The 14,252-nt window shown below is 42.7% G+C and overlaps 1 protein-coding gene across 5 annotated transcripts in view; it reads left to right on the top strand.

Annotated features, from left to right (window-relative positions):
• Window positions 1–7,564, top strand: part of Gng2 (G protein subunit gamma 2) — a 97,917-nt gene extending 90,353 nt beyond the window's left edge. For all 5 annotated transcript variants that reach the window (XM_050127033.1, XM_050127035.1, XM_050127037.1 and 2 more), the window contains one exon: window positions 4,240–7,564. In XM_050127033.1, the coding sequence (XP_049982990.1) occupies window positions 4,240–4,368 (129 nt within the window). In that variant the 3' untranslated portion in view covers window positions 4,369–7,564. The remainder of the gene's footprint in view (window positions 1–4,239) is intronic.
• Window positions 7,565–14,252: the final 6,688 nt, after the last annotated feature.

The following is a 14,252-nucleotide window of genomic DNA, read 5'->3' as shown; positions in this document are numbered from 1 at the left end:
GCATTCACGTAACTTCATACCTGTTTTTCCTTTGTCTGTATGTATGTGTATATATAACCATGTATTTATACCCAAACCACCAAGTCCTATTCTATACCTTAAAGAAGTAGTATCATTTTTTGATTTCTACAGTTTTAACCCCCTTTACTGGCAATGAGACAACACCTCGCCTCCACCTTGTCTGCCTCCTCTCCTTGCAGAGAACCAAGTTTCCACTCTGCACCTCCCCTTTGCCACAGAAGATGCCTTGCACATCCTTCATGTCTCTTTTGGTCATGTTTTCATTTTTTTTCTGTGTTCTTGATCATATAGAGAATATTTAAATAGCTTTGTTGGCCCCATTTCATGGACCAGGTCAGTCATGTATCTATCTCACCACTACAGCGAAACTCTCCTCCTGCTTCTTTGCAATTGGCAATATTTTATAGAGACTAGACACTGTGAAGCTGATCTTGTAGCGTACTGTTACTTTTAATATTCCTTTAAATTTTTGAGTTTTAATGTGGGGTGCAGTTAAGTTGATCAGAAACATTTACATCTATTTGGACTTACTTTAACACTTTGGTAGAATGAAATATCTGTTGACTAAGGTTACGTCTGAGAATTCTTTCAGTAATTGCTTGAGCCTCTTTTATGTATCAGCACTGAAGATACAGCAATGCATAAGGCAGATAGTTACTGCCTTCATACCAAAGAGTACTTGCAGAGTTAGAAAATACTAATAAACAAGCTCAGAAGGATGACCATACTGGGAGGGGTGTGGCCTCCGTGAATGAGAAGATTCACACTTGGACAGAAAAGGGTAAAGAAAGTCAGTTTGGACAAAGTGATCAACGAGTGCCCTGTCAGGAACTGGGTTTCCATTGATTACTGGCAGAAAAAGAAAAAAGAAAATAAACATAAAGCAGACCACAGAGGATGTGAAGAAAGACGATGTCTCAGAATCAGATACACAAAACTATGAGGCAGAAAGGACTGCAGAGTTTTCAAAATTAAAAGGGGGAAGTAGGGAGTTATGAAACTAGAGAGGACCGAGTCCCAAACTTTCTAGATCCACAAGCTACTATATGATGTTTTTGTTTCTACAAAGTGGGGAACAACTGACGATTTCAAATGGGAAGTTCCATAAGGCAATCTGGATATTTGATCTGTCTTTACATACACCGTATGATGAGAACATTTGTGACGGCTTCAAAAGCAGTCACTCAGCTTCCTAAACATTTGGTATCCTTGACCTAACTAGTTGTTGCTGAAGTTTATGGTCCCCTTCTCAGAGTGATGCTTTTAAACTACAAAGGAAACTAATTATGTTGAAATACAGTGTATCAGAATGTTTTTCTAAAATATTTTAGATAATAGCATACCTTGAAAAATATTTTCAAAACATATATAATATGTAATATGGTTATAGATATATTCCTTTATTATATAGTCTACTGCCATGTCTATAACCATAAAGTGGATAAATATAAATACAATGTTGAGATATAAAGATGACTGTAATATGATTGAAAATATCTGATTCCATTAACTGACTGGCTTGCCTGCACAGCTCATGTTAGTATCCCTGTTTATAAAGAAAGGAGATGATAAATTTCCATTTGACATTAGAAAAAAATAAAGGAATAGTTTTAATCATCAAAGTTCATAGGATATTCTTTAAATTTTATCCTCAGGCCCATTGGGGACTCCAGTTAAAGACTTTATATAAGCAGTTATTTCAGCTGTCGCAGAGAAGATGTTGCTTTATCTATAGCGATGACAGCAGGCATCTAAATTAGGATTTTTCGGAGTACGAATCAACAGGACAGAAAAGGTAGAAACTGTTCTAAAGTTCTGAGAAAAGTTTCCATGGAACATTGGGCCTATAAATATAAAAATAATCCACGTGCCAAGTGTTAGAAGGGATAAGCTCAAAGCATAAAATCTAGACAGGTTGTCGCATACTTTACACTAAGGTAAGGAACACATGTGACAGTCTAAGTAGACTTTAAATCAGGAACATGAACACTCACAATTGGCTGTTCCTGAGCTGAGACCTAAGCCGAGTACTTGCTTAGTGAAGCCTAGAATTCACACACGTTGAGGACAGTGCTTGATATGATGGCACACATCCGTAATCCTAGTGTCTAAGGGATTGAGAAGGAGGATCCCGAATTGTACACCATCCTGAATTACATAGCAAGGGCCAAGGCAGCACAGTAAGATTCTGTCTGCCCCCTCAAAAAAAAAAAAAAAAAAAAAAAAAAATGGGAGCAAAAACCAGAAAGAATAAAGCANCAGATACACGGTACTGCCCTACAGATGCATGGTACTGCCCTACAGATACACGGTACTGCTCTACAGATGCATGGTACTGCTCTACAGATACATGGTACTGCTCTACAGATACACGGTACTGCCCTACAGATGCACGGTACTGCCCTACAGATGCACGGTACTGCCCTACAGATACAGATACACGGTACTGCTCTACAGATACACGGTACTGCTCTACAGATACAAATACATGGTACTGCTCTACAGATGCACGGTACTGCTCTACAGATACAGATACACGGTACTGCTCTACAGATACACGGTACTGCTCTACAGATACAAATACATGGTACTGCTCTACAGACTATGTACAACACAATCTACAGACTGGTATAACATGGTTTACATGGTTTTGACACATAGCAAAGGTCACAGATATCAGCAATTATTGTAGTTATTCATAAGATTCTGATGTTGTGTTGGATTATCATCCACAGGAGACTGCAATCTAGTTGAGGAAACAAAATATATTTGAAAAGGAAATCATTCAGAATAATTTGTTCAAATATAAACTATGAGCAAGTCCATGTTATTAATTTTTACCACTCTAGTATCTTCTGGGTCACAGAAAGCATTTTGGGAATAAAGATGACGTGGTGGCTAAGAGCACTGGCTGCTCTTTCAGAAGACCTGGGTTTGTGTTTGGTCGCCAGCATTCACATGGCAGCTCATAACAGTTTATAACTCCAGTTCCAGGGGATCAAATGCCCTCTTCTGACCTCTTGGAGCAATGTACACACAGGATACACAAGCTTTCATGCAGCACTCATACATGAAATAAAAATAAAACCTTAAAAAAGTTTCTGCTTCAGAAACTTCATGCCACATGTTTGTATGTGAGCATCGTGGGTGAGTAGGTGTGGATGGCACCAGATCTCTTCCTAACAAATGTGATTTCAGTATTGCTGTTTTACAATCTCTGCTACTTCGCAGTTAAGCTCCTGCTTAGCGAATATTGCTCAAATAAGTAAAAGTCATGACTAAAAATGGCTGCAATTCCTACTCTAAGTCTGACATTTTCCCCTGTTTTGGGGAGCTGAGCCTAGAAACAGTGAATTCCCTTTTATTTAGCTATTATCAAGTTAGGTAAAGGTGTGTGAAGAATTAGTTTCCCCCTTTGGAACTAGCCAGGGATTTGAGTGCTTTGCATGCAGATGGGACATCTTAGTGGAACTGGTGGAATTAAATTTACCTCCCCAAGTAACAAAAAATGTGCAACAACCACAAAGAAAAGCACCACTGGCAACTTCCCACCTTCTCCAGAAGCAGGGCAGCACCTCTGCTGGAGACCACAAACAGTGATACTGTGATGTATATATTCTGTGCTACATGGTATCACTGTGCGTGTGTATACTTGAAACTATGCCTCCTTGGTAGTACCAGTCTGGCTTTGGCATTCCTAGCAGAATTCCGAAAAGCAGGGGAATAGCTATAGATATGTATATACACACATATATGAATAAATATTCTATAAGATATATGTTATCCACAGATATATAGTAACAATCCTATGTGAAAAGCTTCCTTACATGAGGTCTTGGATGTCTTTTCTGGGTTATCTCACTTGTATAATTCTTGCCACCAGGTACAGCAACTAAAGTATAAGGGCGCAGAAATAGAATAACAGAGTTGGCACTTGCAGGACCCTGATGTTAAGTGGCCCCTTCCTTTAAGGCTCCTCTTACCCTAGATTCTCACCTCCTGGCAACAGTCCTTCAGCTCAATTCCACTGATCCCTTGTCTGCAGATCAGGAAGCCAAGTGTGTGCAGATGGAGTGTCTCCCTTCACTCTCAGTCTTTGGCCTTCCATCTGGATGAACCCAAACGTGGTGGACCACAAAGCTGAGACTTGAGCAACTGCACCGGGAGTGTTTGGGTCCATGCCTGTCTGTCCTTTCAAGTTTCTGCCTTCCCTTGCAGGTGTCCAAGGCGGCTGCAGACTTGATGGCCTACTGTGAGGCACACGCCAAGGAAGACCCACTGCTGACCCCAGTCCCGGCCTCAGAAAACCCCTTTCGGGAGAAGAAGTTCTTCTGCGCTATCCTTTAAGTCTCTGAGAGGAAGATGAAGACCGCCGGGGCTCCAGGGACATTGATGTAGCGTTTCTAGCAAAGTGGGCGCCTTTCTGGTCTGCAGCATTTAAAGAGAGGAAGGAGACCCATCCTGGACACTCCAGGCTGTGCATGTCTAAAGAATTGTCCCCTTGTGAGAATGGAAGCCAATTACACACCCAGCTTTAGAGATCTGACCCTGCAGACCTGTCTGGAGGAGGGCAATGTATAAAAAACAAAATCGGTGTCACTTCTTTCCTGCTATCCCTTTAAGATCTTACATTTCTGCTTCATATTTAAAAAAAAATTAAAGCCAGTGTCTTGAGCTGAGATATGACTGACCTTCTGGGAATGAGAATTGTCTTTAGATGCCCTCTGATAAACTGCTGTCTCACGTAGCCACAGTTCTACTTAATGGCATCCATGTTTAGTCCTTCGTGCCTTGTTCTTTTCCTTCCCTTTCTCTTTCTCTACCCCTCCCGATTAGAATACTGTGGAGATAAGTCAGGGTTTATGTGTTAAAGTGAACTCTAAGGATAAGTGAATAGCTGTGATGTTTAGAAAGATGTTCCCCATAGTCTGTCTCTACGAGAATAATAATAATAAAAAGAATGCACACACACACACACACACACACACACACACACACACACACACACAATGCCGGCTGTCTGTGTTCTCTTACCACTGTTCCTAATATTTGTATATAATAGTTTTGATTCTGCAAGTAAATGTAAATCATGTGTTGTGACTGGTGCTTTCATATCTTTGTGATAGTTTTGAGTAATACTGCATGAAAATGTTCCCATGTTGCATCCATTCAGAAGTTTCGTTGTTCAGCTGGAAAGCTAAGAAGAGAAGTGAGAGAGAAAAAGATGCCAGAGAGGGGAAAAGTCCTCTGTGTTTTGAAAATTGAGATCACTTCAGCGCCTTAGCCATGCCTGAAATACCTCCTAGTGAACTGTGGTATAAGCACCTCACATCAGATTTCCCCCAATCCACAGCATTTGGGTTTACCCAGGATCCAGGACAGTTCAGTAAACCCACACTGAATGTCGGACAGGGATCCACCATGACCTAGGAAGGCATTGTCAGAATATCAGCAAGTTCCCACTCTCCAGGAACCGTGGAAATCATATGTAAAAGAATATTTTCCATGTTGATAACTAGAAAACTATGGCCCTCTTTAACTCATACATCAGAAGAAATAAACTCTCAGCTTCAAAGAAGGCGCACCCCCAGAATACCAGCTGTTTGAGAGACAAAGCACCCCAAGCACACTTTGAGTAACCCCACAGCTGGCCCTTCTTTCCACTGACATGGTCTTCATTTTTCACTTCCCCAAAATGTCAGAGCAATCAGTGCTTTGTTCTCTGCTCTGTTTGTCAGAGCTTCTGTGCCCTATTTACAGCTTCCTCTGGCTAGCACTCTCGCTTCCCACAAAAAACATTGGTTCTTTTCTCCCCTCCTCTCCTCTCTCCTCTCCTTTTTCTTTTTCCCTTGTACTTGTAGCCCCCAGCAGCAATGGAAGCCCTGGAAGCCTTTGTACGCGGTCTGCATTCTTCCCAGTCTCCTGTACATCTTGTTTGTTTTCAAATCCTAAAAGGCCACCAAATCCAAGTTAACTTTACTTTCTCTTCTTGTCATTCTCTCCCTCATTTTTTAAAAAGTGTGTTTGTTGTGTGTTGGGGTAGGGGTATTTTGTGGGAAGAGTAAGATGAAAGGACCCATTTTGAAATAGATTTGGTAAATAACTCTTTTATGGGTCTTCAGATAAAGGAATAAATATGTCCAATTAAAATTGATACCTGAGGTGGGAAGAAGAGGATACCAGAACATTTATCAATTCATGAATGTAATTTCCATGAATTCTCTCTGGTCAGATCTTGGGGGTTTGTTATAGTTGGTGGGATGCTCATGGAGATTTAGTGGTTGACAAAAAAACTATGAGTCTTTACAGAACTACACCATGTGCAACTGAGAATACCGTGGAATCAGCTGAAAGTGTCCCACATTTAAAGTGAACTGAAACAAGATGTGTTTGTGTGTTAACTAGGGGTACTCCTTGCTGGTGAGAGGGCATCACTAGGATTCTGGTCTTCTGTGCAAATTTAGACCTCTGCAGCTATTAAAGTCTTCATGGCACACCTTGCACAGGTCTAGCAATTAAAAGTTAAGGAATTATGAATTTTTTGTGAGCATGCCTACAGAACGAGAAGGCAGAAAATGCATTCCCCTTTGAAAGGAAGTTTCAGGAAACTATCTTGTCTCTTTCACAATTTCATATCCTTCAGTATAGAGCTATAATCAAAATCAGTTTTGACTTATTAATGTTTGTATTTATTAAAGAGGAAAAGATTTCACTTACTTGGGTCTCTAAAGAGCTTAATTCTTTTGAATGTCAACTATGGTTTTCATCAGCATAATTTTATCTTAAGATAACTAATAGAAAACCAACTCGGTTATTTAAGAGCCTCATTTCTATATGCATAGTAGTTAAAATCTGCCATGGAATTATGAAATAATAAATGTCATACTTGTAATGCAATGTCCATTAAAATACTTAAACCATTTTCAACATCAACTCCAATTTAAAATGTTTTTCAATTTGAAAGCAAGTAAGAAAAACTTTAAATCATCGGATTTAAAGAAAAAATAAATGTCATACTTTCCCTCACATGCTTATATTCACATAATGAATTTTGAGAAAATCAAGCCAATGGGCTTTAGGAGATTTTTATACCTTTTCTTTTTCCTTAGCGCTTTGCTTCTTACTGCTCCTGGAAAGGATGGATATTATGTGTAAAATACTGACTCATAGCCCAACAATTGTTAGAGATCTCCATACTTTTCCTGTATAGGATCTCTGGAAAATACCTTTAAAGAAAAGGGAACAGGAACATAGCGGGGGGGGGGTTGTTGTGTTTGGGTTATTTTTTTTTTTTCTGTTTGTTTGTTTTTCTTCAAGACAGGGTCTTACTATGTAGCCCTGACTGTCCTGAAACTTGTTCTGTAGACCAGGCTGGCCTCGAACTCAGAGATCACCTGCCTCTGACTCTTGAGCGCTGGGATTAAAGGTGGGAGTCTTCGTGCCCGGCTTAGAATGTTAAAGCAGGAGAAGCTGAATGTGGTGTGCACATCTCTACCCCATGTGAACCGTGTATTTGTTTTAATAAATGGAATTTTCAGATTCATTTCCTATGGGGTCATTTTCATTGCAAAGATTTATGGACCACTTCCCATGTCAGTACTGACCTGGGGAAGCAGGGATGGGGAAACAGAGATTCATGGTTTTCTTTAGGAGTCTGTTCATAGCAGGTTTTAAAAAGAGAAAATACAGCTTATCTGAAGCTCTGTCTGAAAATTTCTCCCTTGGTCCCTGTGCCTCATGTACAACCCTTGGGAACAAAAACAAGGGAGGGAGAGTGCTCAGGACTCTGAAGGCTGGAAGACACAGAGACAGAGACTCTAGTTGTGTAGATATTTTAACCTGCTGTAACTACACCCCAGTAGTACCACCCTGCTCTCACTGTATGTGGAGTGTGTTATTATCTGTCTGTGATTTTAAAACTGTACTGGAGAAGACAGAACCTTTGAATTCTCGATTCAGCAGTCTCCTCAAAGACCTTTCTCAGTCATCAAAGACTTTCTGTCAGTGCTGGATTTGAACCTAAGGTTGAATAGATGCTGGGAAAGCATTCTACCATTGAGCAATATGTTCAGCTCTTTTTCTACTTAAAAAACAAAACAAAACAAAACAAAACAAAACACCAGGATCTTGCTGTATTGCTCAGACTGGCCTTGAACTCATCCCATATCCCATTCACACACGCAATCCTCCTGTCTCAACCCTACCTCCCCCAATAACTGGGGTTGTAGGTCTATCCCACCAGACCCCCTCTAAGAAAGCCTTCTGAGTATCCCTCAGATTGTGCCAGTAGTAGCTACTGCTAGTGAAGAAAGAAGCACTGGATTCTGAGGTCTTGTACTAGCAACAGAAGCAGCTACAACCAGAGGAGCCACATGGTGGAGTTGGTGTATGACTGTTCCAAGTCCATCACTGTTTCTCAAATGCTGCCTGCCTGCCTCAGAATCACCTGAGATGTATTTTAAAAGGGAAGATCCCACCCTGCACGCCCCCCCCCACAATCATATTCTCTGATGGTGACTTAACAACATGCATTCTTTTGCATGCTACCTACTGAGTTTCATTCTCTAAGTATCCAGCAATGCTTGCTTTCCCATTAATGCTGAAGAAAGGCACAGATCACAAGCATTGCAGGAGTGAGCACAGAACAGCAGGGAAAGTTCCAGGCAGTTCCTGGTCTGAGCCCTTGCCAGGAGGATGGGGGAGGGGGAGAGGCTTTTGGCTCTGTTCCTGTTTCATTCAGTCCCTCTGGGAGGATCCCCTCCAGCACTCCTTCTTTAATAAGCCAGTCACATTTTAGACAGTGCTCACAACGACAGAGGGAATTAGAGCTGGGTCAGGTCCAACCCACAAATTGCAAATAATTTGCCAAGGGAAATCCCTTTCCCTTCGGTTCTGCCCCAAATCTACATTTTCATCTATTTAGAATCAGGAAAGTTAAACAGAATTGATTTCAATGAAAGGGTCATTGGGTTCCCAACCTTTCTTTCCCCAGTGAGAACTCCCACGGTAGCTGGTAAGTTGCAGCCCTAAGCTAAGTTACAGGTTGATGGTAACTGGTGACCTCGAGCACATTTGGAACTCACTGTGAGCCCATTGCACTGAAGAGTCAGAATGAGGCCCCAGCTTCCCATGTGATCTCCAAGTTATAAAACTGAGGGAAGACTACTGAATTTATTTGTCTTACAAAGCAGCCAAAGAGCCTGGTGTGGTGGTACATACCTTTCATCCCAGTGTTCGGTAGGCAGAGGTAGGAAAATCTCCGAGTTCAAGACCAGCCTGGTCACAGAATGAATTCCAGGACAGTCAGAGCTATGCAGAGAAACCCGGTCTCAAAAAGCCAAAACCAAACAAGAAAACAAAACAAAGTGGCTAAACCAAATGAAACAAAGCAGAGGAAAAAGCATCATGGAGGCAGTGATGGAGGATGGTGGCCCTTACTTGCTGACAATGGAAACACTAGGAGGCAGCCCTGCCTCAACTCCTGAAAATGCTTTCCTCTCCAGCCATGCCCCTGGCTCACACCCTTGCGGCTGAGTTTAGCCACACCCACTGCTACGATCACTCTCACAGCCCCCCACTCTCAGCAGTGGAACCAAAGAGGTCTGTAACAATCAGGCTCCCTCGGTTGCAGGAGGCAAGATCATTTTTTTCCTTTGATTTTTCAAGACAGGGTTTCTCTGTTTAGTCCCTGCTATCCTGGAACTCAACTTTGCAGACCAACTTGGCCTCAAACTCAGAGATCTGCCTGCATCTGCCTCTGAGTGTTGGAATTAAAGGCACATGCCACCACTGCCTGGTCAGGCAAGATCTTTTTTAAAAAATAATTTGTTTTTATTTTATGTTCATTGTGTTTGCCTGCATATATGTCTGTGTGAGGATGTGTCAAAGCCCTGGAACTGGAGTTAAGACAGTTGTGAGCTGCCATGTGGGTGCTGGGAATTGAACCAGGGTTCTCTGGGAGAGCAGTCAGTGCTCTCAACCTGATTGAATGGGAAGCAAGATCTTAACTACCTAAGCGGGTCCGTTGTTTGCTCAGCTGGATCCCAGTGCTCAGCCGAGTTTTTCACGTGTCCCTGTCCTCCTCTGTGCTTCCCTCTGGAGCATCGTGATACGGTCAGCTCCGACCAGACCAGCAACTGCAGGAAAAAAACAATGACAGTCCCAGAAAAAGTGCCGGGCCATGTCCCTAGACAATGACCTCACAATATAGACTGCGGGAAGATTCAGTGTGACCGTGAGGGCGAAACAGGGATTTCGAGGAAACTGAACTCCTTGCCAGACTGTTATCGCCAAACTCAGAATCCCATGGTGTTCTGCTTCGAGGTACTCGTGTCAGGCACAGGCTCTAGGGCACCAGGCCCTGCTTCTTCAGTCTTTCTATCTCACCAGGCCTCTCTTTTTCACTGCCCTGTGACTCTCTACTTCCTCAACCCCTTTGCTTATGGGCTTACCACCTTCTGGACTGCCATGTGGCAGGAAAAAATAACTGATACAAAGCACACCTCCTAAGCTAGGCAATAGTAGTGCAGGCCCTTAATCACAGCACTCAGGAGGCAGGTGGATCTCTGAATTTGAGACCAGCCTGGACTACGGAGCGAGTTCCAGGACAGCCAAGGCTACACAAAGAAACCCTGTCTCTGAAAACCAAAAACCAAACAAACAAAAAGCCACAACTCTTTGAGCAACTTCCTTTTGCTCCTCTTCGGAGGCCAGTTCGAAGTTCGTGCTGTCTTTGAATGGCTTCACCCCTTTCACCTCCAAACAGAGCAGTATTTTGCAATATTTCAAAATTGACAGCACTGTTCTGGTTTTATGGAACTTGTGGATTAATGGTGAAAGTACTGTCAATTGCCAGTTACCGCGGACCCAGGAAGCTGGGAGGAAAGCAGAGGTGAATTATGGACTGGAAGGATTAATAGTCCACCTTGTGAGAATCTTGTCTATCAGGTAAAGTGTAGCCATCCCCGAGTAAGGGATGCCCCTTTTGGAAACTTCCCTTTATTCCTTCTGCAGTCTTAAGGCCACTGAGAATGAAGTTCTCCACACAAAACAATGGGCCAGAGCTGAGTGGTGGTCTTGGCACCCTTTCCTGACCTGTGTAAACAAGTTCCATGCCCCATGCCATGGCCAGGGCATTCTGTCAGACAGTGATTCCTTGGCCTCAGTGATAATACTGAGGGGTCAGTGGGCTTCTTTAGGGTCAGTGATTAGAGACGTTCAAGGTTGACTGCAAAATTCATCTTTAGCTTAGGGCTGAGGAAGGGGCCTCTTCCTCTGTCACTGAGATCACCATCTGATTGTCCTCCATTCTGCCTATGTGCTATTATTCACAGTTAGCTATAAATTAGCTAGGCTTCAGGAAAATTAAATTTCAATCCCTCAGATAAGATAATCCCATGTTAAGTGTCCAATAGCCACACTCAGCTAGCAGCTAAGCAGCTATATTGAATGGCACAGATACAGAATATTTCTATTCTAGTAGAGAGTACTGTCATATGCTATTTTAGAGCAATGGTAGCTGACTTTCTGCCCCTAACAACTGACGGAGTGTATTTTATCCTTGTACTCAAATTATGATAATGCATTATTTTTTAAAAAAAAAAAAAGGAAGAAAGAGAAAGTGAAGTTCGATATGAGCTTGGTGTCCAAGGGTTCTGCAGCTGCAGACACACCTGTGGGTAAAAAAAAAAAATTTTAAATTTCATCTGTGTCAAACATGTCATGATTTTGTTCCTTGTCCTTAGTCTCTATATAATACAGTATAGGATTATTCTTTCCATAGTATTAACATGAGGTTATGTATTATAAGCAAGTTAACGGTGTCCCCCTAAGGGGCAGCTATACTATATTAATCCACTATTGGCACACTTAGCCATAGGTCATACAAGCTGTGGATTGTCATTCCTGGAAACCTCTAAGTCACACATTGTCACCTGTTTGCCATTCACAAAAGTACACGAAAAAGCATGAAGATGATAAGAGCAATAGCAGCCACAGTGAAGTGAACATGCATTAAGTACTTAACTGGGCATCAGGCACTAGGGCCAACATTTGGTACACAGTGTTCCACTCCATTCCCATGGTAACTCAAGGAGCACCGTGCATCTTCTGAAGCAGACACCTTTCCTGCCTCCTCACACGTGCATGGCCCTCAGTGTTCTCAGCAGGATACAGCTTCCCAGAGGAAACTAGGACCCCCAATCTCTCCTTAGTCCCTACTCTTCCCTTCCTCCCAAATCCTTCTGCCCTGAAACAACCACCAGCCAGTGAGGAAGAAGAGTCTGAGGCAATGTCAGCAGCTCCACCCAGCAGAAGGGTCATTTTGGGCACAGTCTATAGCTGACCCGAGAGTTCCTGACAGGGTTGTTCCCAGTCAACCACAAAGTAACCAACCCAACAAGCACGCCAGTGACTTCTGCATCTTCAAACTGCCTCCTTTTTCTTCATTAAAGCTTTTTAAATTTTTATTTTTAGTTCTCTGTATGTATATGTAGACTATATCTACATATACATACTATATGTATATGTATATGTATATATATGCAGATGCCCTAGAGGGTGTGGATACCCTGCAGCTGGAGTTGGACAGTTGTGAGCTGCCTAACATGGGGGCAGGGAACTGAACCCTGATCCTCTGTAAGAATAATAGGTGCTCCAACAAGGAAGAACATCCGTCCAGCGGGGCCTCCTTTCCTCCTATTACATTTGTGTCTGCTGCACTCGCTCTTTCTCAACATTTTCTCTCAATAAACTTCCTGTATTCAACCCACAAACCCAGGCCTTGACATACCAAGTGCTCAAACAAATCCAGCCTGTTTGGTCGATAAAGAAAGAACTGGAGGTTTGGAAGATTGGCTTTCTCCCAAACAGCAGATGAATTCATCATGTAGATTCTTCTTGATTTCAGAGACTCTGCTCTTAATTACTATCCTGGAGTGTAAATTGGAATGCAAGGGGAAAAAAGGGAGGATTTTAAGGAAAGTTGTTGCTTTTTGGAAAGTACACGGTTTGTGAACACCAAGCCCCTGGATTACCTCTTTGAATGAAGAAATCAATGTTGTAAGTCAATACTTAACCATTTACTCGCTAAGCTAACTTGGGGCCTAGACACTGTCAGCAGAAACTATTAGGATTGCCTTGCACAGAGAATATTTCTTGATATCATGGATCCTGCACAAGAAAAAACCAAGAAGATTTATTATATCAGGGATGATGCAAATTGTTGCTTTATTTCTTGAAGACTTTCAGGAGGGGAGAAAGAATTCTTCTTTTCCAACTACTGTTCTAATAAAAGCTGCTCTGTCAGCTGAACTCAGCAACTGTCTGTGGGTCAGAAGTAAAATCTTCCAAGTTGTCATGAGCCTTTCTCCCTCCAGCCAAGATCCGGGTAAAGTTCAGTAAGAAAAGCAAGACTAGTGCCCTCACCCATGAAGCTATAGGCCTCATCAGAGCTTTGGAGAAAGATAAGAGAAAGGGTGCTCATTTCTGCCCCAACAACCTCTGGTTGGTCAAAAGCATCACCTCAGCTCCCTGGCACCCCTTTATGCAAAAAGTCTGGAATATTTGGTTGGGGGCCTCACCCCAGCTCCTGGCGTAAGTTCCTTCCCCTGGGAGTTGCCTCAATCCAAACTTCACCTCTGAGAAAGCCTGCCTAATGGTAACCCCTCCCCAGCGAGGGTCAAGACCACCCCCTTAGGCTATTTAAGCTGCCCCCCAGAGAATGAACACATGGTCCCTGGGTTACCCGTGGTCTTCCCTTTTCTCTCTTTCCCTCTCCATGTTTTCCTGGGGCCACCCAGAAGTGCTAGCACCCAATTAAACCTGTTTGTCTTTTAATTTGGTCTGATTTGGTCTGATTGGGATTATTTGTGTTGGTGGAGAGGTTTGTCTAAGAAAATACTTACCATTTGGAGGTCCCGTGACGTGGGCTGTTTTTCCCATGGGCCCAAGGCCATATGTTGAAAAATATCCTTCTCCCACGTGTTCGTTGCTTTGCTAAAATCGGCTTCGTCTCAGTGAGTCCTCTTTCTGAGTACATGCTGCTAGGGCCCGGGCCCCTTTCACATTTGTTATGTTTGTCGATTTTTGGACTTTCCTGATGGTGCCTGACGCACCTGTGCCAGGTGCCTGAAGCAAGCGGTGAGCCATGTCTCGCTGAGGTGGGACTGGGTGGATAGAGACATCTAACACTCATTTTCCATGAGCCCCCCCTCCCATTTTTGACTCAAGAG

The sequence above is a fragment of the Alexandromys fortis genome, unplaced genomic scaffold, assembly GCF_014885135.2.
Source record: "Alexandromys fortis isolate MF-2015 unplaced genomic scaffold, M_Fortis_MF-2015_v1.1 scaffold_233, whole genome shotgun sequence".
NCBI classification, from domain to species: domain Eukaryota; kingdom Metazoa; phylum Chordata; class Mammalia; order Rodentia; family Cricetidae; genus Alexandromys; species Alexandromys fortis.
The sequence above is the reverse complement of the archived record's forward strand: the minus strand, read 5'-3'. Positions and strand labels throughout refer to the sequence as shown.